Source organism: Theobroma cacao, chromosome 9 (genome assembly GCF_053813885.1).
Source record: "Theobroma cacao isolate CCN51 chromosome 9, ASM5381388v1, whole genome shotgun sequence".
Taxonomy (NCBI): Eukaryota; Viridiplantae; Streptophyta; class Magnoliopsida; order Malvales; family Malvaceae; genus Theobroma; species Theobroma cacao.
The window spans coordinates 35,131,816-35,158,942 of NC_142647.1; the positions used below are offsets into that span (position 1 = coordinate 35,131,816).

Genomic DNA, 27,127 nt, shown 5'->3' on the forward strand with positions numbered 1-27,127 from the left:
AAAGATAGATTTTGTAAAACCCGACCCTATAACTACATGTCATGACATACATGCACTGAGTAGCATGTTATTATGCTAGGAAAGCACATAAAAAAAGACGAAACCCGATATCGTACCTAACGGTACACTTGAGTTGATTTAACCTCGAACTAGTTCAAATAGGAATTGTAGGATGAAATTTAATATTTTATACTCCATGAATAACTAAAAATGATTGTTCGGAGTTCGAGGGTTCATTTGGGGTAAAATTGGAAATTTTGATGTTCAAGGGCAAAATCGTCATTTTGCCACCTAAGATAATAATTTGATCATGGAGTGAAATTTTTGACCAAGATTAACTATTTGGAGTATAATTTAATGATAGGAAGTGAAAAAGTTTAATTATGGTATTTTTGGAGTGTAAGGGCAAAATCGTAATTTTGCCACCCGCGGACAAAATTTGAGATTTTGAGAGAATTTAGATCAAATTTGACAAATTGGAGAATGGTATGAGTATAAGGGATGAAAAATATGTCTATGGGCAATTTTTCAGTTTTTTAGGCAAAAATATAATTTTTCACTTTTACGGGGGCAAAAGTGTAAATTTTAAAAATTACTCCACCGAGACTTTGGATAAGTCTGAGAATTTTATCTAAGCTATGGATATGTGGGACAAGTGTATGGTGAAAATTTGGAAACAAATGGATGAAATTTTAAAAATGGGCCAATGGGAAAGTGACACGTGGCATTTTTTAATGAAATAATATTATTTTAATGAAAAGTCAGCCCATTTAAACCCCATTTTAAGTGCTGGCCGGCCATAAGGAAGAACAAGAGAGGAAATAGAGAGGAAAGGAAGAAAAAAAGAAAAACCAAAGAGAAACAAGAAAATTCAAAGGGAAATTCACGATTTTCGACCGTTTACACGTCTAACGGTAAGATTTTTCGATTTTAGCTTGATTTCTACCTTTCCTATGCCTTTATTTCCATTTAGCATGCTTGAGGAGAGAGATCAAAAAGTGATATCAAGGGCTGGATGAAATTCTAGGGGAGAGAAATTGAAATTTTTAGGTTTTGATTTTTAGTTAAATTGATAGTTTTAGTTAGTTAAATGTGTTTAGAAATTAAATTGGGCAAGAAATCATTAAATTTTCACAATACCCACTCTTGGCTGGATGCTCAATGCTGTACAATGATGATGAATTGATTTTATTCTAAGGGAAATGAAGAGAAAATGATGAAAAACGATTGAACGTGATAGAAAAACAAAGTAAAAAATTAACCGAGTTAATGTCCCATTTTTGGCCGAATTTTCCAAGGAAGGGAGTGAGCTGATTTTGTTGTTTTTAGAAGGTTATTGGCTTATATTTAATGGTTAGAAATGTTGGAGAGAGAATGGGATGATTTAGAGCTAAAATGGAGCGCGTTAGCAATTTATCGGGCAAAGTGCCAAAAATAGGTTAATACCGCGTTTAAGCCGTTTTAGGCTATTGCATTTCATACCATGCATTAGTATAGGATTTAAGTTAATTATATAGTGATTTAGCATCAATATGATGAATTTTGTAAATTTTTGTAATGTGTCTAGGAGGAGAGCCTTCCGGAAAAAGTAAAGAAGTCGTACCCGACGAGTAGTGATCGGGGCGCTTAGAAAGCTTTTAGTTTGTACAAACGGTGAGTAAACTTATTATTATTGTAAATTATCTAGAGTTTATTTTTCAATGCCCTTTATGTATTTTATGAAATGAAAACGAGATTAAAACGGGATTTTTTGATGTTTTAGGAATAAATGTGACAAATAAAAATATATTGTATTGATTATGAAATTGAGTAATTGGAGGCTGCAAATTGACTTGAAAAATATATATTTTCCTAGGAATGGCTTATGAGAAATGAGTATATGTGGCTATATTTTGTGAGTGCATTGAGAAATTTATGTAAGTTGTTTTTACTATACAGGCTGGATAAATAAATAGAAGCCACGTTATACTGTCGAAATTTTATTAAAATTGGTGGGTTAGTCACTGCAGTGACGGGTTTTCGTGGACTGCCTATTAGAGGGGCACGGTAAACCCAGTTATATAGTTACTCCGGTTGTAGAGGCGAGGAGGGTAATTCCCGGGGTAGTATTAGAGCTCACTTCACATCAAACCCCCACGTGAATGTGTAACTCGGCCAACGCCAAGGGACGACTTGTTTTAAAAATAAAAATGTGTTTCACATGTGAATATTTTAACACCCTTGGCGGACTCGGTTAGATGCCTCGGTCAAGGTATCCCCGAGGATTAGTTTTGGCTTGAGCCTTGTTTTAATAAAAGACATAAGCCTTAACAACTGTTTTGGTAAATTACAAATATTTTATGGTTTAAGAAATAAATTGAAAACATTATGAAATGGGTTGAAATTTGTTGTTTAAACTTGCCTCCATTTTACTTGCCTTTAGATATTTATGATAATGTATGTTTACTCATTGAGATTTTATAATCTCACCACCCTCCTTTCCACCAATTTTAGGTTCAGTATAGACTGTAGATAGCTGATCTCATCGAGGACTACCATTGGATCTGCATTTTTCAAACCGTAGGTTCACAGTCCTCTTTGCTTTTGTTTATTCGGGGGCCCTCTTATTATTGTAAATTAAACTAAATATTTTGGCTTACTGTATTTCAGTATGTATAAATTTATTTAGCTTTTATGCTATAAAAATTATTCACGTATAATTCTATAAATATTGTTTTATAAGAAAATAGAATATTTCCCTTAATATTTCTTTTATTTTCTTATTATATTCAAATAACCGTAATTTCGTTTTAAATGAAGATTTTAGACTTTGAAACTCATTTTGAATATGAATTATGTGTTTTGTACTTGTATATTACGTTTTAGCCAATTTCGAAATTTTTGAGAAAAAAATGACCAAAATACCCTTGTGTGGTGAAAATTTTATTTTGATTGTTTTTTATCTAAAATAGTGTATATTCTCTAAAAACTCGATATTTAACAACGATTGCTCACAGGAAAGGAAAGAAACTGATATGTAAGCCTTGCGGGGTTCCGGTTGGCATTCCGGATAATGAGTGTCAATTGGGGACGTCGCAACGATTGTCATGGGCATGAGGGAGGTTCCGGGTCGTGACAATTCTATTGGTATCAGAGCTTTTTGTTTTAAAGATAAGAGTTTTTAGTTTTAAAGTGGTTTTAAAAATTTACAGTATCAGTGTGGCCTCGGATTAAGTTAGATTAGGTTGAATAGAATGCATGCATTTTCATATAGAGCCTAAAGTTCCCTAAACTTGCTCGTTTTCTTTTATAGATTATTATGCCTCCTCGACGCGGACGCCCACCTCTCACTAGATTGGTTGGGAGGGGAAAAGGCCATTCCCAACATCGTTAGCTAGATGCAGTAGAGGAAGAATCGGTTGCGTCTACCATTCGGGCAGCACCTGCTGCTGAGCAGGCCGATGGTCCTCCACATCCTCCACCTCCTCCGCCACCTACGGGTATTCCCACCATGCCTACTGAGGCAGCATAGGCATTGGCAGCTTTCTTTACCGCAATGGCTGGTGGAGCTCCGACTGGTCAAGTTCCACCTATAGTACCACCAGTTACTCCTTTAGTTCCACCACCGGTACAAGATGTATCTATTTTCAAGAACCTAAAGGAGGCTAGACAACTCAGTTGTGTGTCTTTCACGGGTGAGTTGGATGCCATTGTGGCAAAAGACTGGATTAATCAGGTTTCAGAGACTCTCTCTGATATGAGATTAGACGACGACATGAAGCTGATGGTGGCTACGAGATTATTAGAGAAGAGGGCTCGTACTTGGTGGAATTCAATGAAGTCCCGTTCCACTACTCCTCAGACGTGGTCCGATTTTCTCAGAGAATTCGATGATCAGTATTTCACTTATTTTCATCAGAAAGAAAAGAAGAGAGAATTTCTGAGTTTGAAACAGGGGAATCTAACTGTGGAGGAGTACGAAACTCGTTTTAACGAGTTGATGTTATATGTGCCGGATCTGGTGAAATCTGAGCAGGATCAGGCCAGTTATTTCGAGGAAGGGCTCCGTAATGAGATTAGAGAGCAGATGACAGTGACTGGTAGGGAGTCGCATAAGGAGGTGGTACAGATGGCTTTACGGGCTGAGAAGCTCGCGACTGAGAATAGGAGGATTCGGATTGAGTTTGCAAAAAGAAGGAATCTTGGTATGTCTTCTAGTCAGCCAGTAAAAAGAGGCAAGGACTCAGCGATTTCAGAGAGTACTACTTCTGTTTCCATGACATCTCCTCGACCTCCATTTCCACCATCACAACAAAGACCTTCGAGGTTTAGTAGATCTGCTATGACTGGTTCTGGGAAGAGTTTCGGAGGTTCTGACCGATGCAAAAATTATGGAAATTATCATAGTGGGCTATGTAGAGGGCCAACAAGATGTTTCCAATGTGGACAGACGGGTCATATTAGGAGTAATTGCCCACGGTTAGGACGAGCCACGATAGTTACATCATCTTCACCAGCTCACACTGATATGCAGAGGAGAGATTATTCTGGGTTGCCACAGAGACAGGGAGTGACCATATGCTCCGGTGTGGAGAGTAATACCCCGGCACATCCACCTTCGAGACCACAAACTCGTACCTCGACAAGAGTTTTCGCTGTGACGAAAGATGAGGCACGGGTCTGACCTGGAGTAGTGACAGGTACTATGTCTTTATTTGATAAAGATGCTTATGTTTTGATAGATTCTGGCTCAAATAGGTCTTATGTGAGCACCACATTTGCATCAATTGCTGATAGAAACCTGTCACCATTAGAGGAAGAAATTGTAATTCTCACCCCTTTAGGAGAAAAGCTAGTTAGAAACAGTTGTTATAGAGACTGTGGGATAAGGGTAGGCGAGGAAGAATTTAGGGGTGACTTAATTCCTCTAGAGATCCTGGATTTTGATCTAATATTGGGTATGGACTGGTTAACTACACATCGGGTGAACATGGATTGTTTCCGAAAGGAAGTTGTTCTTCGAAATTCGGAAGGAGTAGAGATTGTGTTTGTAGGGAAACGTCGAGTATTACCGTCTTGTGTAATCTCGGCCATCAAAGCTTCGAAATTAGTGCAGAAAGGGTATCCGACTTATTTGGCATACGTGATTGATACTTCAAAGAGGGAACCTAAGTTAGAGGATGTCCCGATAGTAAGTGAGTTTCTTGATGATTTACTGGGACTGCCTCCTGATCGAGAGCTTGAGTTCCCTATTGATTTACTTTCGAGTACCACACCTATTTCTATCCTTCCATATAGAATGGCTCCGGCAGAGTTGAAGGAACTGAAAGCCCAGTTGCAAGATTTAGTGGATAAAGGTTTCATTCGCCCTAGCATTTCTCCTTGGGGAGCACCAGTTCTATTTGTCAAGAAAAAGGATGGCACTCTTCGATTGTGTATTGATTACCGTCAGCTGAACCGAGTGACCATCAAGAATAGATATCCTTTACCCCAGATAGATGATCTGTTTGATCAATTACGAGGTGTTATGGTATTCTCTAATATTGATTTGAGATCTGGGTACTATCAGTTGAGGATTAAGGAGCAAGATGTACCCAAGACTGCGTTCAGGACTCGGTACGGTCATTATGAGTTCTTGGTCATGCCTTTTGGGTTAACTAACGCATCGACAGCTTTTATGGATCTCATGAACAGGGTGTTCCACCCTTACTTGGACAAGTTTGTTATTGTGTTCATTGATGACATACTGGTTTACTCGAGAGATAATGATGAGCACGCTGCCCACTTGCGTATAGTATTACAAACTTTGCGAGAAAGACAGTTGTATGCAAAGTTTTTGAAGTGTGAGTTTTGGTTACAGGAAGTGGTATTCTTGGGACACATAGTATCGAGAACTGGAATATATGTTGATCCCAAGAAGATAGAGGCAATTTTACAATGGGAGCAACCTAAGACAGTGACGGAGATTCGTAGTTTCCTCAGATTAGTCGGTTATTATCAGAGGTTTGTTCAGGGGTTTTCCTTAATAGCAGCTCCTTTGACCCGTCTAACTCGTAAGGGAGTTAAGTTTGTGTGGGATGATGTTTGTGAGAATCGATTTCAGGAGCTAAAGAACCGGTTAACCTCCGCTCCCGTTTTAACACTTCCTGTTAATGGTAAGAGATTTGTAGTATATAGTGATGCCTCAAAGTTGGGGTTGGGGTGCGTATTGATGTAGGATGAAAAAGTTATGGCTTATGCTTCTAGACAGCTAAAGAGGCATGAAGCAAATTACCCTACCCATGATTTAAAGTTAGCAGCAGTGGTGTTTGCTTTAAAAATCTAGAGGCATTACTTGTATGGTGAGCATTGTCGGATATTTACGGATCACAAGAGTTTAAAATATTTGCTCACCCAAAAAGAGGTTAATTTGAGGCAAAGGCGATGGTTGGAGTTGATAAAAGATTATGACTTGGTGATAGACTATCATCCGGGAAAGGCGAACGTTGTAGCTGATGCCTTAAGTCGTAAGTCTTCATCGTCTTTAGCAGCACTTCAGAGTTGTTATTTTCCAGCATTAATAGAGATGAAATCTCTTGGGGTCCAATTGAGAAATGGTGAGGATGGATCCTTATTGGCAAACTTCATTGTGCGACCTTCGTTACTTAATCAGATCAAGGACATTCAGAGGTCTGATGATGAGTTAAGAAAAGAAATTCAAAAACTGACCGATAGGGGAATCAATGAGTTCAAATTTGGAGAGGATAACGTCTTGATGTTTAGAGATCGAGTTTGTGTTCCTAAGGGAAACCAGTTGAGACAAGCGATCATGGAAGAAGCTTATTCATCTACCTATGCATTACATCCCGGAAGCACCAAGATGTATAGGACTATCAGGGAGAATTATTGGTGGCCAGGTATGAAGCGAGACGTAGCAGAATTTGTAGCAAAGTGTCTCGTATGTCAGCAAGTTAAGGTGGAGCATCAGAGGCTAGCAGGTACACTTCAGTCTTTACCTGTTCCCGAGTGGAAATGGGAGCATATAACTATGGATTTTGTTTTGGGACTGCCGCGGACACAAAGGGGAAAGGATGCGATATGGGTGATCGTAGATCGGTTGACTAAGTCTGCTCACTTTTTAGCTGTCCATAGTACATACTCTATTGAGAAGCTGGCTCAGCTCTATATAGATGAGATTGTGAAGCTACATGGAGTTCCCGTTTCTATAGTGTCAGACCGAGATCCTCGATTCACTTCTCAATTTTGGCCAAAATTCCAAGAAGCTCTCGGAACTAAGTTGAGATTTAGTACTACTTTTCACCCACAGACGGATGGTCAATCCGAAAGGACTATACAGATTTTGGAGGATATGCTATGGGCTTGTGTCATTGACTTTACTGGGAGTTGGGATAGACACTTGCCGTTAGTGGAGTTTGCTTACAACAACAGCTTCCAATCTAGCATTGGTATGGCACCATACGAAGCTTTATATGGAAGGAAATGTCGTACTCTACTTTGTTGGGATGAAGTGGGTGAAAGAAAGTTAGCTAGTGTGAAATTGATCGAGCTAACTAATGACAAGATCAAGGTTATACGAGAGAGGCTAAAGGTAGCCCAAGATAGGCAGAAGAGCTATGCAGATAAACGGAGAAAAGACTTGGAGTTTGAGATCGATGATAAAGTTTTTCTTAAAGTTTCTCCTTAGAAAGGTAATAATTTGAATACTTTGAAGTATTAAATCTTATTGATTATATTATCATGATAAATTATGGTGTTTTATTGGATAATGAAAGGTGTGATTCGATTTGCGAAGAGGGGAAAGCTCAACCTGAGATATATTCGACCCTTTCGTATCATTGAAAGGATTGGGCCAGTGGCTTACAAACTTGAATTACCCCTGGAGTTAGATCGGATCCATAATGTCTTCCACGTCTCGATGTTGAAAAAGTATGTTCTCGATCCTTCCCACATTCTAGAGACACCACCGATTGAACTGCATGAAGATTTGAAATTTGAGGTGCAGCTAGTACGTATTCTAGATCGAAAGGATTGAGTGCTGAGGAACAAGAGCATTCCAATGGTGAAAGTATTGTGGAAGAATGCTCGAATGGAGGAAATGACATGGGAAGTAAAGCATCAAATGAGGAACCAATACCCGCATCTATTTGTCGAATCTGGTAAGTGAAATTTTGAGGTCAAAATTTTATTTTAAGGGGGGTAGAATTGTAAAACCCGACCCTATAAATACATGTCATGACATACATGCACTGAGTAGCATGTTATTATGCTAGGAAAGCACATAAGAAAAGACGAAATCCGATATCGTACGTAACGGTACACTTGAGTTGATTTAACCTCAAACTAGTTCAAATAGGAATTGTAGGATGAAATTTAATATTTTATAGTCTAGGAATGTCTAAAAAAGATTGTTCGGAGTTCGAGAGTTCATTTGGAGTAAAATTGGAAATTTTGATGTTCAAAGGCAAAATTGTCATTTTGCCACCTAAGATAATAATTTGATCATTGAGTGAAATTTTTGACCAAGATTAACTATTTGGAGTATAATTTAATGATAGGAAGTGAAAAAGTTTAATTCTAGTGATTTTTGGAGTGTAGGGGCAAAATCGTAATTTTGCCACCCGCGGACAAAATTTGAGTTTTTGAGAGAATTTAGATCAAATTTGACAAATTGGAGAATGGTATGAGTATAAGGGATGAAAAATATATCTATGGGCAATTTTTCAATTTTTTTGGGCAAAAATGTAATTTTTCACTTTTACGGAGGCAAAAGTGTAAATTTCAAAAATTACTCCACCGAGACTTTGGATAAGTCTGAGAATTTTATCTAAGTTATGGATATGTGGGACAAGTGTATGGTGAAAATTTGGAAACAAATGGATGAAATTTTAAAAATGGGCCAATGGGAAAGTGACACGTGGCATTTTTTTAATGAAATAATATTATTTTAATGAAAAGTCAGCCCATTTAAACCCCAATCTAAGTGCTGGCCGGCCATAAGGAAGAACAAGAGAGGAAATAAAGAGGAAATAGAGAGGAAAGGAAGAAAAAAAGAAAAACCAAAGAGAAACAAGAAAATTCAAAGGTGAATTCGCGATTTTTGACCGTTTACGCGTCAAACGGTAAGATTTTTCGATTTTAGCTTGATTTCTACCTTTCCTATGCCTTTATTTCCATTTAGCATGCTTGAGGAGAGAGATCAAAAAGTGATATCAAGGGCTGGACGAAATTCTAGGGGAGGAAAATTGAAATTTTTAGGTTTTGATTTTTAGTTAAACTAATAGTTTTAGTTAGTTAAATGTGTTTAGAAATTAAATTGAGCAAGAAATCATTAAATTTTCACAATACCCACTCTTGGCTGGATGCTCAATGCTGTACAATGATGATGAATTGATTTTATTCTAAGGGAAATGAAGAGAAAATGATGAAAAACGATTAAACGTGATAGAAAAACAAAGTAGAAAATTAACCGAGTTAATGTCCCATTTTTGGCCGAATTTTCCAAGGAAGGGAGTGAGCTGATTTTGTTGTTTTTAGAAGGTTATTGGCTTATATTTGATGGTTAGAAATGTTGGAGAGAGAATGGGATGATTTAGAGCTAAAATGGAGCGCGTTAGCAATTTATCGGGCAAAGTGTCAAAAATAGGTTAATACCGCGTTTAAGCCGTTTTAGGCTATTGCATTTCATACCATGCATTAGTATAGGATTTAAGTTAATTATATAGTGATTTAGCATCAATATGATGAATTGTGTAAATTTTTGTAATGTGTCTAGGAGGAGAGCCTTCCGAAAAAGGCAAAGAAGTTGTACCCGACGAGTAGTGATCGAGGCGCTTAGAAAGCTTTTAGTTTGTACAAACAGTGAGTAAACTTATTATTATTGTAAATTATCTAGAGTTTATTTTTAAATGCCCTTTATGTATTTTATGAAATGAAAACGAGATTAAAACGGGTTTTTTTGATGTTTTAGGAATAAATGTGACAAACAAAAATATATTGTATTGATTATGAAATTGAGTAATTGGAGGCTGCAAATTGACTTGAAAAGTGTATATTTTCCTAGGAATGGCTTATGAGAAATGAGTATATGTGGCTATATTTTGTGAGTGCATTGAGAAATTTATGTAAGTTGTTTTTACTATGCATGCTGGATAAATAAATAAAAGTCACATTATACTGTCGAAATTTTATTAAAATTGGTGGGTTAGTCACTGCAGTGACGGGTTTCCGTGGACTGCCTATTAGAGGGGCACGGTAAACCAAGTTATATAGTTACTCTGGTTGTAGAGGTGATGAGGGTAACTCCCGGGGTAGTATTAGAGCTCACTTCACGTCAAACCCCCTCGTGAATGTGTAACTCGGCCAACGCCAAGGGACGACTTGTTTTAAAAATAAAAATGTGTTTCACGTGTGAATATTTTAACACCCTTGGCGGACTCGGTTAGATGCCTCGGCCAAGGTATCCTCGAGGATTAGTTTTGGCTTGAGCCTTGTTTTAATAAAAGACATAAGCCTTAACAACTGTTTTAGTAAATTACAAATATTTTATGATTTAAGAAATAAATTGAAAACATTATGAAATGGGTTGAAATTTGTTGTTTAAACTTGCCTCCATTTTACTTGCCTTTAGATATTTATGATAATGTCTATTTACTCATTGGGATTTTATAATCTCACCACCCTCCTTTCCACCAATTTCAGGTTCAGTATAGACTGTAGATAGCTGATCTCATCGAGGACTACCATTGGATCTGCATTTTCCAAACCGTAGGTTCACAGTCCTCTTTACTTTTGTTTTTTCGGGGGCCCTTTTGTTATTGTAAATTAAACTAAATATTTTGGCTTACTGTATTTCAGTATGTATAAATTTATTTAGCTTTTACGCTATAAAAATTATTCACGTAAAACTCTATAAATATTGTTTTATAAGAAAATAGAATATTTCCCTTAATATTTCATTTATTTTCTTATTATATTCAAATAACCGTAATTTCGTTTTAAATGAAGACTTTAGACTTTTAAACTCATTTTGAATATGAATTATGTGTTTTGTACTTATATATTACGTTTTAGCCAGTTTCAAAATTTTTGAAAAAAAAATGACCAAAATACCCCTGTGTGGTGAAAATTTTATTTTGATTGTTTTTGATCTAAAATAGTGTATATTCTCTAAAAACTTGATATTTAACAACGATTGCTCACAGGAAAGGAAAGAAACTGATATGTAAGCCTTGCGGGGTTCCAGTTGGCATTCCGGATAATGAGTGTCAATCGGGGACGTCGCGACGATTGTCATGGGCCTGAGGGAGGTTCCGGGTAGTGACAGATTTTGCTTAGCGGGTACAATGGAAGAAGAATGCCTAACATTAGGTATAAAGATTGGATATAAGGATTGGAGTGCAAGCACAAAGAAGGTTTAGTTCAAGTAGACTTTGTTTTGCTTCGTTTTCTCTTATTTCTTTTCAAAATCATGATCTTCAAGAGTTTGGCCATTTTTATTTCTTCTTCCTCAACTTGAAATGCTTCCTAATGGTCTTTTTTGTAGTTGAAAGAATATTGGAGCTGTTGGAGATGATTAGAGTAAGAAACTAGCCATTTTCCTTTCAAATTTTGTGTCTCACGGTCACTTGTAGTCGAGTAGCCATTTTCCTTTTCTAGAAAGCTTGTATTTTTTAAATTTGGTTTGGTGTAGTCGACTACCACTTGATCAAGGTCAACTATGGTGTCACAGCCTAATATTTGGGCCATGATCGGTGTAAGGGCCCAATGGGCTCAATTCACTAAGCCCAAGCAAGCCTATTTATATAATCTTGTACATTAATCCATATGTCTTTAAAATCCGAAATTAGTAATGTTCAAATACAATTCCTTTAAAAACAATTCATATAACCCAATTATGTATTCATAATGGCATCATCAACTATAATATACATATATAGCTTGACAAATGAGTCTTAGCATTTCACATCAAGCATTCATATACACATAATTAGACCTTGACCGTCAGCGGAGTGACTTTGGGCACGGTTGCTAACATTTAGTGTCATGGTAAACCTACCGAGCAATGGATAGGGAGAAGCACCTCATCCTAGGACCAGTCACCTTTAACTCAGAAAACCTAAAACATGAAGTTTAAAAACGTGAGTATGAACCCAGTGAGTGAACATAAAAAAGGAACAAGCAACGTTAAGGAAGGTTTAGAAATCATGATGCACTTAAGTTCAAAAACAATGCAATATAGTTTATTTCTTATTAAAAACCCCTCATTCAAACCCTTGGTTGTTTAATCACTTGATGATGAAGGATCCATGAACAACAAAGAAGTTGAAGAGTGAAAATTTTAGTAAAATTCAAGCAAGTCAAACCTAATAAATTGATTCTCAGCGCAGCGAAAAGGCATTCTCGCTGCAATAAAATTCTGGCCAGATAAAATCTAAGGGGTTTTCACTGCCACAAGGAAAATCCACTCATGCCACATTGTACATTAAATCAAGCACATTGACAATAATCAAGTTTTCTCAATATTCAATGTAGTCACATATTATTTTCATAACCTTTTCTATATCATATAAAAAACATATTTATAGCATATATATACAAGCATGTATACAACCACCACCTCACCCAGCCCATGTGCACTCCGCACTGCACATAGCCGAAGTCATCATGTGTACCCCCACATCGCGCACAACTAATTCCATCATGTGCTCCCCCCACATTGCACACATGGCATAAATCATCATCGTCATCTGCACCCCCACATCGCAGACAACTAATGCCATCATGTGCTCCCCCCACATCGCTCACATAAGTAATCTCATCATCCATACTCCCTCACCCCGTCATCACTAGCATGTGCAACCCCCACATCTCACACATGCGCGGTTATAATTATCACACCATATTAACTATCAATACACAACATATATATATCAACATAATATGGGAGCACAAGGATTCATCATATTACACATTCATAACATATAACGTTTCATCAAGGGCTTGTTCCCATACAAATTTTAAGAAAAACCAATAAAATAATTCAAGTGGTTTAATCAAGCATATAATCATTTATTCCAAAACATTTTAATGCAAGTTCACTCACCTTACGATAGCGGGATGTTACATCGCTATTAGTTCAGAGGCGTATCTAGCTATTGCTACTTGCCGATCGCTAGTTATTTCCTCCGGCACACTACCACAATACACTACCTTTACTTTGTACTTCCTAACAACAATCCAAATTCAATATCTTTAGTGTACCTCGTTTCTATTTCTCTTTTTCCTTTAATCATGAATCCTTATTCAACTAACTTGTATCTTGACATATTCTTTACCAAAGTGGCCTTTATCCTTTACTTGCATAATTCTTTAGATTATAGATACCGACAACTTATTTATGACTCTAACACATATATAAATCTTGTCTAAGGATATTTATCAAGTTTATCCATCATTTCCATAATAATTACCTAGCATATGGCAGCAACTATAAATTTACTTCCATCAAACATTTTCTAAGTCTACATGTACCACCATCCTCATTTACATGTTACCACTAAGCATAACATTAATATTCATTCATGCACTCCAACATTCATAACCTTTTAAACCTTTCCTAACAACACATATCTACACACCAAACTTCCAATTAATATAATTGCCTTCCAACCATACCCATGACATCACAATAACACTACATATGCATACAATCATTCTCCAAATATTAAATCAATCATAAGCTTCAAATTGTAGCATTAAGCTTACCACTTGGTTTTAGCCTGGATTTCACCCAACAAAATTCATAATTTCCACACACCCATGGTCACCATAGCTGCCACAAAATGATTCACACATCATTTTTCCAAAGATTTAACCAACCATGAGCTTAAAACACAAAAACCCTTACCTTATTTTTTTTGAATCTTGAGACTCACTTGACATTTCTTCAATTACTCTTGAATCACTTACTACCTAAGCCTTCCACCTTTTTCTCCTTTCTTTCCTTAGCTAATTCTTTCTATTTTTCTCTTCAATTGCATGGGAGTCAAGTGACAATGGGGTGGAAGTATGGAAATGGCGTGGGAGGAAGGAGATGGAGAAGAAAAAATGCCATCTTGAAGAGATAAGGATCAGCCAAGGATAAGGATAAAGAGTCAAAACTTCTTTTATACTTTTATTTTGAGTCAAATAAGCCCTTATGACTAATAATTGATTTAGTCAAAATGCCATTTATATTGTGTGAGTTGACATGGCATATTAACATATTATAATTGAGAATGATATGGCATGCTGATATATCATAATTGATGATGTATGATATGTTAATTTGATATTATAACATGACCTTGTGGTTTACCCTTCACTAATATTATGTCAATACAGTGTAGATATAAAATGACAAGTAATATTTTGACTAATGACAATTAATCAATCATTAATTGTAAGGATTTATTTGATTCAAAATAAAAATATAGAAGCTTGATTGAATATAATAAAAGAAGAAAGATTTATTTGAATTTTCTTAAATAATTTAAAAACTTATTTAAACATTATACCTTTTTCTTAAAATGTATTTATCTTACAAATTTATTGACCGAATTGGTCTCAAGTCGAGACCAGTTAAAAATGTTATTTAATCGAGATTATTAATTTACCGAGTATTAATTTTATAAATAGTTATTATTTTTAGTTAATTGTTTTCATGTCATTAATCTACTAAGTTAAGTTATATCAATTTTTCGCTTTTTAAGAAACACTACCTAAATCTGACCCTTAAATACTTGAGACGTGGAATGCTTCCGCCTTCCTGTGTGGATGCTGTAGATTGCTGAAGAAATCAAAGTCATGGAAACTCAAAAGTGAGAACAGAACAAGCTTCATTGTTCCACCTTTTCCTCTCTGGTTTTTTTCACCCTTTCCTCAATCGAAGAAAATCTTCAGAAGGGTGGACTAAAACAGAGCAAAAGAACGAGATGGGCAAACAAGCAGGATTCTCTATGTACGCAATTAACAAGTTCATTGGCCGAAGACAGGACTCAACACCCATACAAACTCAAAGTTCAACACCTATACAAACTCAAAGCCCAATGTCCCAACTCTAAATAACTGTTTGCTGCTAAGAATCTTGATGTGTCTTGACTTGTCATCTTTCTTCAACTTCAACATTGCTGTACCTAAATATCTTCTTTTTCCTGCAAAATTTCATCAGAAAGTACCATCCAATGGCGCCCACAGTCATGAGGCCACTAACCAAAAATACAATTTTAGTGGCAATAACCATAACAACTATAAGGAATGCTGATGGGATCAAACACATGATAACCAGTCCTGGAATCCTCAGAGGAACCCTGTAAGGTCTTTTTATTTCTGGCAACTTTCTCCTCAGCCAAATGAAAGATGCAAATTCCAGGAGCATTCCCAAACTGTACAAGAAATTTGCTGATGATATGATATCTGTAAAAGTCATATATGACATACCAATTGCGATGAAAGATGAAAGCAGTATCCCCAGCCAAGGAGTGTTGAACCATTTGGATCTGCTACTGAAAAACTTAGGCAAAATGGCTAAATCTGCCATTCCCACAAGTTGATAAGCACAGCTGCTTAATTGAGCTTCAAATAAACCGATTGCTGATAACACAGCACCCACTTCAATCCAGTATTTCAGCCACTTCCCTGCAATCATGCCTGCAGCTTCAGCATGAAATCCGGACTCCCAAGCACTTTGATCAACAGAAACAGCCCCAGTGACCGCAAAGAGTGGAACCAGGTAGGCTGAACAAGTGAAAATCACTGCTACAAGAAGAGCACGAGGATACGTTTTCTGGGGTTTATCTACTTCTCCGGCAAGAGTACTAGCACTGTCCCAAAAGTTCAAATTCCAGAAAAGGGTATTGAAAAACAGATTCCAATCTCTTTTCACACCTTTCTGCCCTAAACTGAGCCATCTATGGGGTTGGATCTTGGGGATTGCTATAAGCGACATTAAAATAAAAGGCGAAAGCGAAACAATACCTAGCAAAACAGCAGCCCAACCAACAACGGTTAATCCCGTATAGTTTACAAAAGATAATACCAAAGTTGAAATCAAAATAGCAATATGCCGAGGCCAGCCTGACTCCAAAGGATGGATAATCTTCTTTAGATAGTCTATGCATAGAACTGGAAAAGACGCGATGTTAATGACGCCACTAAAGAATTTCCAAGATCCCATCAGGGAGCCAAAGAATGGACCAAAAGCACGATCGGCCCAAATAACAAAGCCTCCATTACCAGGGAAGGCGGTAGAAAGCTCTGCAGTGATCAGAGCTTCGGGGACACTCCAGATGAAAGGGAACACAAGGAACCCCAGAAGGGCAAAGAGAGGGCCTGCAGCCTGGACTGCGGGCTCTTCACCGAAGGGGCCGCCAGCAACTTCAAAATAGATGAGGAAGATAAGAGGGATAAGAGTCAGCTTTTTTGGTGTTTTGGGGTTGGTACTGATGGGGAGTTGCTGAGATGAGTGGTTTGGCGTCTTGGAAAGGTTTTCATGTTGTTCCAAGCCTGGTCCGGGGTTTGTTGACTGGATTTCAACTTGCATCATGACTGGTTTCAGAATTGAGGAGAACTTTGAGAGATAAAGGGGAAATTTAAGGACGTTGAGTAAGCTCAAACAAGTGGGTGCGGATAAGAGAAAGCAGGATAACAACTTACCAGACGATATCAGCTTGTTGATATTGCTTCGTGCAGCTTTGGACAACCAGATATTCAGGACTCATGGGCATCGGTTATGGGAGGAAAAGATCAGAGTGTGACTAAGAAGAGGGATTCTTCCATGACTCAATTTGTTGTCTCCAACTACTCCGTTTTCCATCTTTATTTTAAATGGGAGATTTGTAAATACAATCCTCATTTAATATGGGAAATAGTAATAAAGACTATTTCCACTTAAAGTCAAATACGGGCCAATATCTTTGGCTACAACTGACGATAATGCATTAAATAGCAATGCCTTTTTTAAAATATGTGAAAACTACAATCATGATTAACTGATTTGAACTAAAATAATATAAATTTGTTTATGTGATTCAAATGTGCCTGTTCAAACTCAAATTCATTAATTTAATTTGTAAATGATTTTGTTTATTGTTTTAAAATTATTATTTATAAATATTAGAAGTATACTTCTTTTGTGAAAATAATTTTATATAATCATCTATAATATAAATTCTATTAAGAAAATCAATATAAAATGGCAATTTAAAATATAATGGATAAGATATACTTCTGCATTCAAAAAAAATTTACGTATTTATCTATGGATATGGATTATTATAAATTATAAATTTTATAGTAGACAGTAATTTTATGATCGTGGATCTTCCTTAAGATTCTGTGATGCGAGTGGCAGGCTGGCGGCTGGTGAGGGACGATTTATTCACATTCCATTTCTCAAAAGTTTCCCTTTATTTCATTTATTTATTTTTGGAAAATACTCCCCTTTTCTTATTTTATTTACTCCGCTTCGTTGGTTACAACTTTTATGCAATACTATCATAAATATCAAGGGACCCATTGCTTGGAAAAGAATCAAAAAGGACAAAAGATGGAGGCATGAAGGATGGAATCACTGACCCCGATGAACTAGAATTATTTTTAAATTAAATTATAAAAGTAAAACGTTTAACAAATGTTAAATTTGAAATAGACTATTTACTCGTGGGCCAAACGACGACTAATAATATATAATTGTACTTTTTCTATTGGAAAAAGAAAGATTCGGAGGTCCGGATTGGTGGGTGAGTCAAATTTCCATGTTCCGCAATTGATGTAATGAAAAATCTGTCTTATCTTTCATTGAGAAGGCAGTGTCGAGGACCACACAATTCTACTATCTTTGTAACATATGAAGTCAGCGTTACCCATGAACCATCTCTACATAAATTTGGATCTTCTCAAAATAGATTAGTGGAAGCTATTTTCCTTGTTTTGCTTTTATTGTGAAGTCGAGAAGTTTAACTTCAATGTCAAAAAGAGAGAGACGTAGGGATGGGTGGGGCGATCTAACATTGGGATGGGTGGGGAGACTGTTAGCTAAAGGTTGGCGTAGGGGTAGATAGGGGAGGAAAAATAACATGAAACAAAATTGAAGCGATAAAAGAAAGAAAGAAAAAAAATATTTTTTTGTCACATTGACCAAGTAGATTCAATGTTGTAATTCACGTGACCAAAGCTCAATAGAGTTAATAGAATTATTTAGCAAATTTGCTCAATTAAATAGAATCTTATATTGATATAATCAAAATGTTATATTATACATTTAATATTTAAGCATGTTAAAGTCCTAGGCTAATGGATTAGCACTTTAACTACATTAGTAATGTGCTATTTGACATAATCAAAAAAACAAAACAAAAGGAAAAGACTCATAATTAAGGTTAGAGGTGTCCAACGGGAGTTACTTACACCAAAGCTCAATTTGGGCGGGCATGAGCTCGCGTTTGGCTTTGAGAAAAGGGGGCCTGATAATTAACTTTATCTTTGATTAAGATTCTTTAGTTAAAGCTTAAAGTAGGTAACTTCTAGTTAAAATTTTCTTAAATCAATTTGTAATTGAAAACATATATACAAAGATTCTATCAAAAACCCAAGTGATGGGGTGAACCTACCCACACTCACACATGTACCAACGTCACAATTAATCTTTTTGTTACGTTGTGTGCTATTTATAGAGTCAATATGTGCCTGCAAGCCAATCAACGTGTTCTTGAAGAAACTTTATTATCGATTATCTGCATTGTAATAATAAAAGGTCTTATTCTATGAGTTATACATTTTAATGCCATTTAATTACAAAGATAAAATCCATTGATAAATAAGTCATGCAAAAAGAATTATAAAGAGTTAGAATTATGAAATGGTCAAACTATTTGGAAAGTACATATGCTATAAGATTTTCTTCAATTTAGTTCTTTTACTTATAAATTGGTCAATTTAGTCTTTGTACTCTGACGTTGTGTGCAATTGGATCATCTTACCTAACTCCATCTAAATTGACAATTAATAGTGTTAATGTGGCGATGACGTGTCAAACGATGCTGACATGTCATATGGTACTGGTTTGGTGTTTTTTTTCCTATTTTTTCTCTTTTCCTCTTTGCCCAAAACTACACAGTTTTTGTGAGACTATTTAAAGCACTTTTTTTTTTTCATTTTTCATTCTCTCATTCTCTCTCTTTGCCTTGTCCTTCTCTGCCCAAAACCACCCCAAAACCCAAATTCCAACCTCTAGTCGACAGTCGCCACTATCGTTGATCAACATCACTAGTTTTTTATAGTTGAAAACTTGAAAAGAAAAACATCATAAAACTCTTTTTTCTTTTTGCTCTCTTTCCCTTAATCAAGAAAATTTTTTCAAAATTTATCTCCATTTTCCTAGATCTAAAAAAGAAAATCGTCTCTTAATGGGTGCTTTATATTCATCTCATCCTTCTCTCCCCAAGATCGCCCCCAAACCCAGACTCTAGCTTTCGACTAATGGTTGCCACTATTGCTGATCAACGGTTGCTAGTTTTCGATACTCGAAAATTTTTAAAAAAACACCATAAAACTCTTTATTTTTACCTCTTTCCCTTAATCAGGATAGTTTTTTCAAAATCCATCTCCGTTTTCCTAGATCTAAAAAAGAAAATTGCCCCTTAATGAGTACTTTACATCCATCTCATATATATTACTAATTTTTTCTATACCCCAACATACAAAATAATAGTAGCCTAAAATTACATGGTTATTAATGGGAATATGATGTTGCAAATTACTGTAGTTCTTATTTTTGAATACTCATGTTTTTTGGCTGCATTTGAAACTGTTATTTCTTGTTATGACCAAAACCCAAACCATGATTGATATAAGAACTTAATAAATAACATCCACTAGACCTAAGCAAGCTTTCTTAATAGATAGATGTACACATATTATATATATCATTTGCTATGATAAACCAATTCAATATGCATATATGGATCACCTATATATATAAATACACACACGTAATGTTTCATCATTAATTAAACACATCCATCATTGACATTCCAATACATGTCTTGTGTGCTCAACACATACGAAATATAATCATATTACAATTGTTTACATCACATGCCAATCTCTTGGCTATTCCTTAGTATGCCTACCATTTATTGATATGAAAACACAACCTGAATTTGAACGGGTGAGTATAAAGCTCAAAGAGTGAATATAGGGAGGGGAGACAAGTTAAATGCATGAGTTTTTATTGTAAAATCATTTACATTCAAATTACACAAACTCGACTCATGATTGTGTCATTTAAACATATGAACATGTAAGTTCGACATGTAGATGTGCCATTCAAACAAGTCTTAATGAAAGGAAAACCTCTCTTTAATTTTTACTTAATTAAAATAGTGAAACACTTGTATGTGAGACATAGTCTTAAACAAGCATACTTCCAAAAAGATTTGAAGAAACCCATCGTGGGTACATAAGACATGTAAAACAATATATTTGAATGACATTTAGAAGTCGTTGGATGCTTTTTAAATCAATTAGAAAGTCCATTCAAGGTGTTTAAACAAATACCAGTGAAAAATCTTCAAAAATGCACCTTTTTGAAAATTTTCCTTGCAAGGATCGACCTTTTTAGGGGAAGGGTCGATCCCCCTAGTCCAAAATGCTCATGGACCTTTAAAATCTTAAATTTTTGGTGCTCTTTCATGCAATAAACACCTCTTATTCAAAGTCCATGAACTTGTGACATAAATCAAGTGTAAATAACCTTCCAAAAGACAAGAATTCATGTTTAAAAATCCATGAAAAGAAATGACATTATTCCATTGGAATTTCCATGAATCATGACACACACCAAGTAATGAAATAGACTTTCCATCAAAGTAAAGGAATGAAATTTTCATCAAGTCTTTCCAATTCAAAAATTTGAGTTTGGGGCAATCTAAGGGAAATAAGGGCAAGGTAGAGAGAAAGAGAATAGAGCTAGAAAGAGAAAGAGAAAAGCAAAAATGAAAAAAAAAAATTGATTTAAATAGTCCTACCAAAACAACACGATTTTGGGAAAAAAAAAGAAGAAGAAGAAAAAAAAAGAAAAGCAAGCTGCACTAGTACCCTCTAACTCGTCAATGTCATGTCAACATCATCAAACACGTCAACGCAACATTAGTACTACTAACGGTCAATTAGGCAGATTTAGGAAGAAGGCTCGAACCAATTTTTGGGTAGTGGGACTAAACTGAAGAAAACACTATAGTACAAGGACTTATTAGGTAGTTTGATCATTATGAAATCTTTACAGCAAAGCATTATTCCTCATACTTTCTACTCAGTGGTTTATCAAGACAAGATATCGATAAAATCCAAGATATTAGCATATTTTATATTTCATACTTAGGAAGTAAGCAATTAGTTTCATAGATTTTAAGTATGGAGATATATACTTAAAACTAATATGTGGATGCTTGTTAAAAAGACGAGTTCATTAAACATAGCAGACCATGGTAATTCCATTTAGTAATTCACTTAAGTGTCTATGGAAATATTCACATGTGCCTATTGTATAAATGATCATTAGACTTGAGATCATTAGGTTATCTAATATGGGGATGGTTATAATTCAATATTGTATATGGTGTGTCTACTTGAGAACTAAAAAATATAAAATTTGAAAAAATATGAAATAAAGAAAAAACAAAAAATAAATAGAAAAATGATGAACAAAAATCATGAATGGAAAAATAGTGATAAAGATCAATGCAAACCGCTCCTAATCCTGATTGACATTTAACTCTAAGAAAAAAGTGAAATTAAACTAGGATTTAAGAAAGAGAATTTAAAACAAAATTAATTATCCATACATTGAACATTACACACAACAATGAGTAAGAAAAAAAATGATCAATAGGGAGAGAAAAGTGTTTTTGGGAGATTTTTTGGTTTTGGGATTTTGAGTTTAGATATAGGAAAATTAAAGCCACTTTTCGATGAAACACTTTTGATTAGAAGGAAGAGCGGCTTAAGGAGGTATTGTGGGTGAAATTTGAAAAGATTTCAACACTGGTGAGCGGTGGTCAACGACGAAGGTGACGACAAAGAGCGGTAATCCGACGCTAGAGTTCTAAATGGAGAAGGAAAGATGAAAGTTTAAAGAAATAGGCTCTCATTCTAGAGATAAAAGAGAAAAAGGAAAATACAAAAAAAAAAAAGAGATCGTACCTTTTTCTATTGCTTGTAAAACATCGTAATTTCATTAAGAATGAAAAGGGAAGTAATTTTGTTTGAATATAAATTTAAAATTTATTTTATAAGGCTAAACGATAACACATGATTAATTGAGGTATTAATATTAATGGGTGTTGTGATGGTGTTAATACATTCTTCACAAATAATCGTTCTCTTGATCCTAGTTTGTTTTGTAGACTAGAACATATTTTTTTTAATGAATTATACTCCTAAACCTAGTTTGTTTCATAAACAGAAACATATTCTTTTTAATGAACCAAAGTTGAGTTTAGAACCTCGTTAGGAAAAAATAGATTCACTTAAGTGGTCAATTACACCTAAACAAAAAAGATTGATGCCAACTCCCCTTTTACGTCGAACAGTTGAGTTTTCGAGCTCACATGTTATGACAAATACCAGCATGGTAGTCTTAGTCAAAGGTATGTAATGAGGTGAGTATGGGGTATAACTTGAAGCATATGAAGAAAAAATGAATGATCAATAAAGGATACATCATCGTAAGTTATCTTAAGAGAGACATCTCATTACTTCTTAGCATGTTTAACTCAAGGAAATCTTTAGCCAAGGTAGAATGAAGATTTAGAAAATGAGTTTTTCAAATTTCATTAAAGAGCTAAAAGTAAGCTTTAAGAACTAAAATGATAAAGAAAAATATAAAGTAGACATTGAATTATACTTTATATCTTATTAAGATATTGGTTGATGAATGATTGAATTACACAAGAAGATTGAGCACTAAAGGGTTAAGTTAAACTTCTTTAACTCTTCTTAATACTTGGGTAGTCATGATACACTGTTGGATATTAATCTTTACTTATGTGTGCAACATATATGAAGTCATGCCATTACTAGGTCACATCATGGAAAACATTAAGCCTTCTAACATTATATTATTAAAAAACATTTATGTTAGATTAAAAGTTTAAACTTTACCAAAAAAAATTATCTCGTTATTTCAATAAAAAGTTATTACATGAGATATTATCTGATCTTTATGATATAATCTTTACAAATTTTACAAGTTAAGTTGGGGATGATTTTGTTCTTATATTTTTTATGGGTAAACTCGACATGGACTACTTGCGATATTATGTTTTCTCACATAATACACTAAGGTTTTTTCTCTCAAATAAAACCTTGTGTTTTAAAAGGTTTAACAATGTTAAATTTTTAGTTAAATTTTTATTGAAAAACAACAATATCGAAAACCTTATTTTTTACATTTAAACCTAAATTCCTAAATTTTTCTTCAAAGAGAGAGGAAAAAAGATAGATAGGAGGCCTACATCAAACTAAAAACATATCAAGCAACTCTATAAGAGTTATGTAATGACAACTAAATAATATAGGTGGTATGTAGAAAAAACCATTAATAAGGTTATGAAATACCACTTGAATTCTAAGAATGCTAATTTCTTAACCAATGAAGGTGAGAAGGTAAAGAAACTCATTGAGCAATACATCGAGGTAGCTGAGCAAAAAGAAAAAGGTGATCCTCTACGAGGACAATTATTTTCACTTTCATCTAATTCCTTAGAGAGCTATCTCTCATTTCTTAATTCTTTCGAGCCTCCATCCCCTCCTTTCTGTTTTTGTCAATAAATTGTGGATGGTTGACGGATACAATTTGATAAAAAGGTAGTACATGTATTATGTTGTCACGACCCGGTACTCCCCTCGAGCCCGTGACAACCGTCGCGGTATCCCGGTAGACACTCATTGCTCGGAATGTCAACCCAAAACCCCGCAAGGCTTTACTATCAATTTTTCTGTTCCCTTGTGAGCAACCATTGTCAAATATCGTGTTCTAAAAGATTTTAAGCTGTTTCCAACTTTAAACAAATAAAATATTAATTTTTCGTCTCACAGGGGTATTTTGGTCATTTTTCTTAAAAATTTTGAAACTGGCTAAAACGTAATATACAAGTACAAAACACATAATTCATATTCAAAATGAGTTTAAAAGTCTAAAATCTTCATTTAAAACGAAATTATGGTTATTTGAATATAATAAGAAAATAAAAGAAATATTAAGTAAAATATTCTATTTTCTTATAAAACAATATTTATAGAGTTATACGTGAATAATTTTTATAGCGTAAAAGCTAAATAAATTTATACATACTTAAATACAGTAAGCCAAAATATTTAATTTAATTTACAATAACAAGAGGGCCTTTGAATAAACAAAAGTAAAGAGGACTGTGAACCTACGGTTTGGAAAAATGCAGATCCTAGTGTAGTCCTCGATGAGATCAGCTATCTACAGTCTATACTGAACCTGAAATGGGTGGAAAGGAGGGTGGTGAGATTATAAAATCCCAATGAGTAAACAGACATCATCATAAACATCTAGAGTTGAGTACATGGAGACAATAAAGTAAATCATCATAAACTGGGTTATACAATTAGAACACATCTCGTTCAAAATACATAAAAAGGCTTATGAATCTCATAAAAATCTAGGCTTGTGCCATAAATCCATTCTCGGGGACACCTTGGTCGAGGCATCCTACCGAGACCGCCAAGGCTATTAAAATTCACATTTCACATAAATCATGTTTTTGTTTTGAAAGCATAGCCATTCCTTGGCGTTGGCTGAATTCCCCCTCACGTGGTGGTTTAGCGTGAAGTGAACCCTAAACTTTACCCCAGGAGATACCCTACGCGCCTCTCCGTTCGAGGTAAGAATATAATGGGATTTACCGTGCCCCTCTAAAAGGCTGGTCCACAGAAACCCCCTACTGCAGTGATTAATTAATATATATAATCCACCATACAATAAAACTCAATAACATGATATGGCAATTTTGTAATTCACAGTTTTTCAAGGCAACCAAACAATTCGCATTTCAATACAATTGCCAACTAGCCAATCATGCTCGATTTATCATAAGCCAGTCAATTTAAACAATCAAATTGCCACAATTAATAGTCTCCGTGTACTCTATTTTTCAAAATCATTATTAATTCCAAAACAATTTATAAATTAATTTCATTGAAACTCATTTATTCATAAAACATGAAAATTTACCTTTTTAAATTCATTTTTCCATAGAATTCATGAAAGCATCTAAAAACCACCCTAGATAATTAAAATGACAGTAAGTTTACTCACAATGTCTAGAATGCAGACTTTCGAAGCACTCTGTCTACTAGTCCTCAGATGCAATTTCCTTGTCTTTATTGGATGACTCACCACCTTGACACAGTACAAAATCGAGAATTTCACCAAGTTGGTACTAAATCAAAATTAAACTAATTTCGACAACCAATGCATGATATGGAATGCAAAAATGCACTGGTAACTATCTAAACTCAATATTGGCCTAATTCGTCTTATCACCCAATTAAATTCCTAACGCGTCCGTTTAAACTCCAATTTATTTTTTTTCAATTTCTATACCTCAATTGCACCCAAATTAACTTAATGTCCCTCAGTGTGGTGCAAATTATCAATCTCGATAGTAAATTACGAAAATACCCCTAGTGGGTAAAAATTCATATTTTTGCTCTGAAAATTCTCATTATTTTTCTAGGCTCATAATTCATCATTTCTTAACCAATTCTACTAGAATAAAAATCAAACTCATCCTCACTCACTACATGGTAAATTCAGCCATTAATGGTTGTGGGAGAAAATAAATTCTTTTCTTGTTGTTTTGTTTCTAAATATGCTAAACTAACTAAAAACACTAATATAAATTAAAATCAAATAAATCCAACAACTTTCTCTCTCCTAACCCATTTTGATCAGCCAACAATTCATCATAAAAACATGCAATTTGAGCATGGAAAATGAAGAGAAATGCTTAAGGAAAATAGATTTCAAGCTTAAGTTGAAAAATCCTACCTTTTTCACTTGATTTCCTTGATTTTCCACACTTTTTCTCTTGAAATTCCTCACCTAGTTTTTGTTTTTCCTTTCTTTCCCTCTCTTCCTTGCTTGGCCGAATATTTGGGGAATAATGGGCTGATTTGTGCTGATTTTTAAGTTAAATAATAAAATATCCTAAGCTTGACACATGGCATTTTCTAATTGGTCCATTTTTAAAATTTTAAAAATTTAAGCATTTTATCTGCACCACATGATTAGTCAAGGGTCAAAGATAAAGATAAAGGAATACCATGTGCTGGAAAAAATATCCTGATGGTGGAAATTACAATTTTGCCCCTGGGGTGGCAAAATTATCATTTTACCCTTTTACACCAAATTATACCGAAATTAAAATTTTTCACTTCTAAACCTCAAATCGTACTCCAATAAGTCAAATTATATTCCAATAAGTCAAATGGGGTCAAAAATATCTTTTCTAAAATTCTCATTTTGTCCCCAGGTGGCAAATGACCATTTTGCTCCTGGCTAGTGAAAATTCTGATTTGACTCCAAATTGATCCTCAAACTCCAAATTACCATTTTAAGTCATTCATGAACTGTGAAACTCTTAATCTCACCTTAAAATTCTTATTTGATCTAGTTCGAGGATTAAATAAACTTTGTTGTACCTCTAGGTACAATACCGACTTTTGTAAATTTTTCGAGACTCTCCTAGCATGCAATCATGCTATCATCACATGTATGTCATGAATAGCATTTTATAAGGTCGGGCTTTACATATGTAAATCAAGAATTTGACATATATAAACAAACTTGATTACTAGAATTGCCTTATTGTATATTTACCTTCATAGCTCTTGAGATTTATGTTAAGCAATTTATGTTTGGGTTTTTAATTTCAAGTGTTTTACTTGTTGTCTTTCGCTCGTTTTTTTTTTTTTTGAGGTTTTTTAAGGAAGGATTTTGGTTGTTTATGTATTTTTTGTAGCTTCTTAAATTAATGTTTTCTGTATATAAGTAGCTGAAGAAGAAGTTGTCAACTTG

General features: G+C 34.8%; 1 protein-coding gene and 1 long non-coding RNA gene across 3 annotated transcripts; both read right to left on the reverse strand.

The window, feature by feature from the left end:
- Positions 1 to 11,851: 11,851 nt before the first annotated feature.
- LOC18589600 (uncharacterized) lies at positions 11,852 to 14,542 on the reverse strand. 2 transcript variants are annotated; one of them, XR_001929605.2, is made up of 3 exons: positions 13,886 to 14,542; positions 13,744 to 13,810; positions 11,852 to 12,094 (listed from the first exon to the last, which is right to left on the reverse strand). It is a non-coding gene; the product is annotated as an uncharacterized LOC18589600 (long non-coding RNA). The 2 variants fall into 2 exon arrangements; XR_016028480.1 differs by lacking the exon at positions 11,852 to 12,094 and having other exon boundaries at positions 13,591 to 13,810.
- A 296-nt stretch (positions 14,543 to 14,838) lies between these two features.
- On the reverse strand, positions 14,839 to 16,857 carry LOC108660420 (putative polyamine transporter At3g13620). Its single transcript, XM_018128324.2, has one exon. The coding sequence runs from the start codon at positions 16,559 to 16,561 to the stop codon at positions 15,122 to 15,124; it is 1,440 nt and encodes a 479-aa protein (XP_017983813.2). The 5' UTR covers positions 16,562 to 16,857; the 3' UTR covers positions 14,839 to 15,121.
- Positions 16,858 to 27,127: the final 10,270 nt, after the last annotated feature.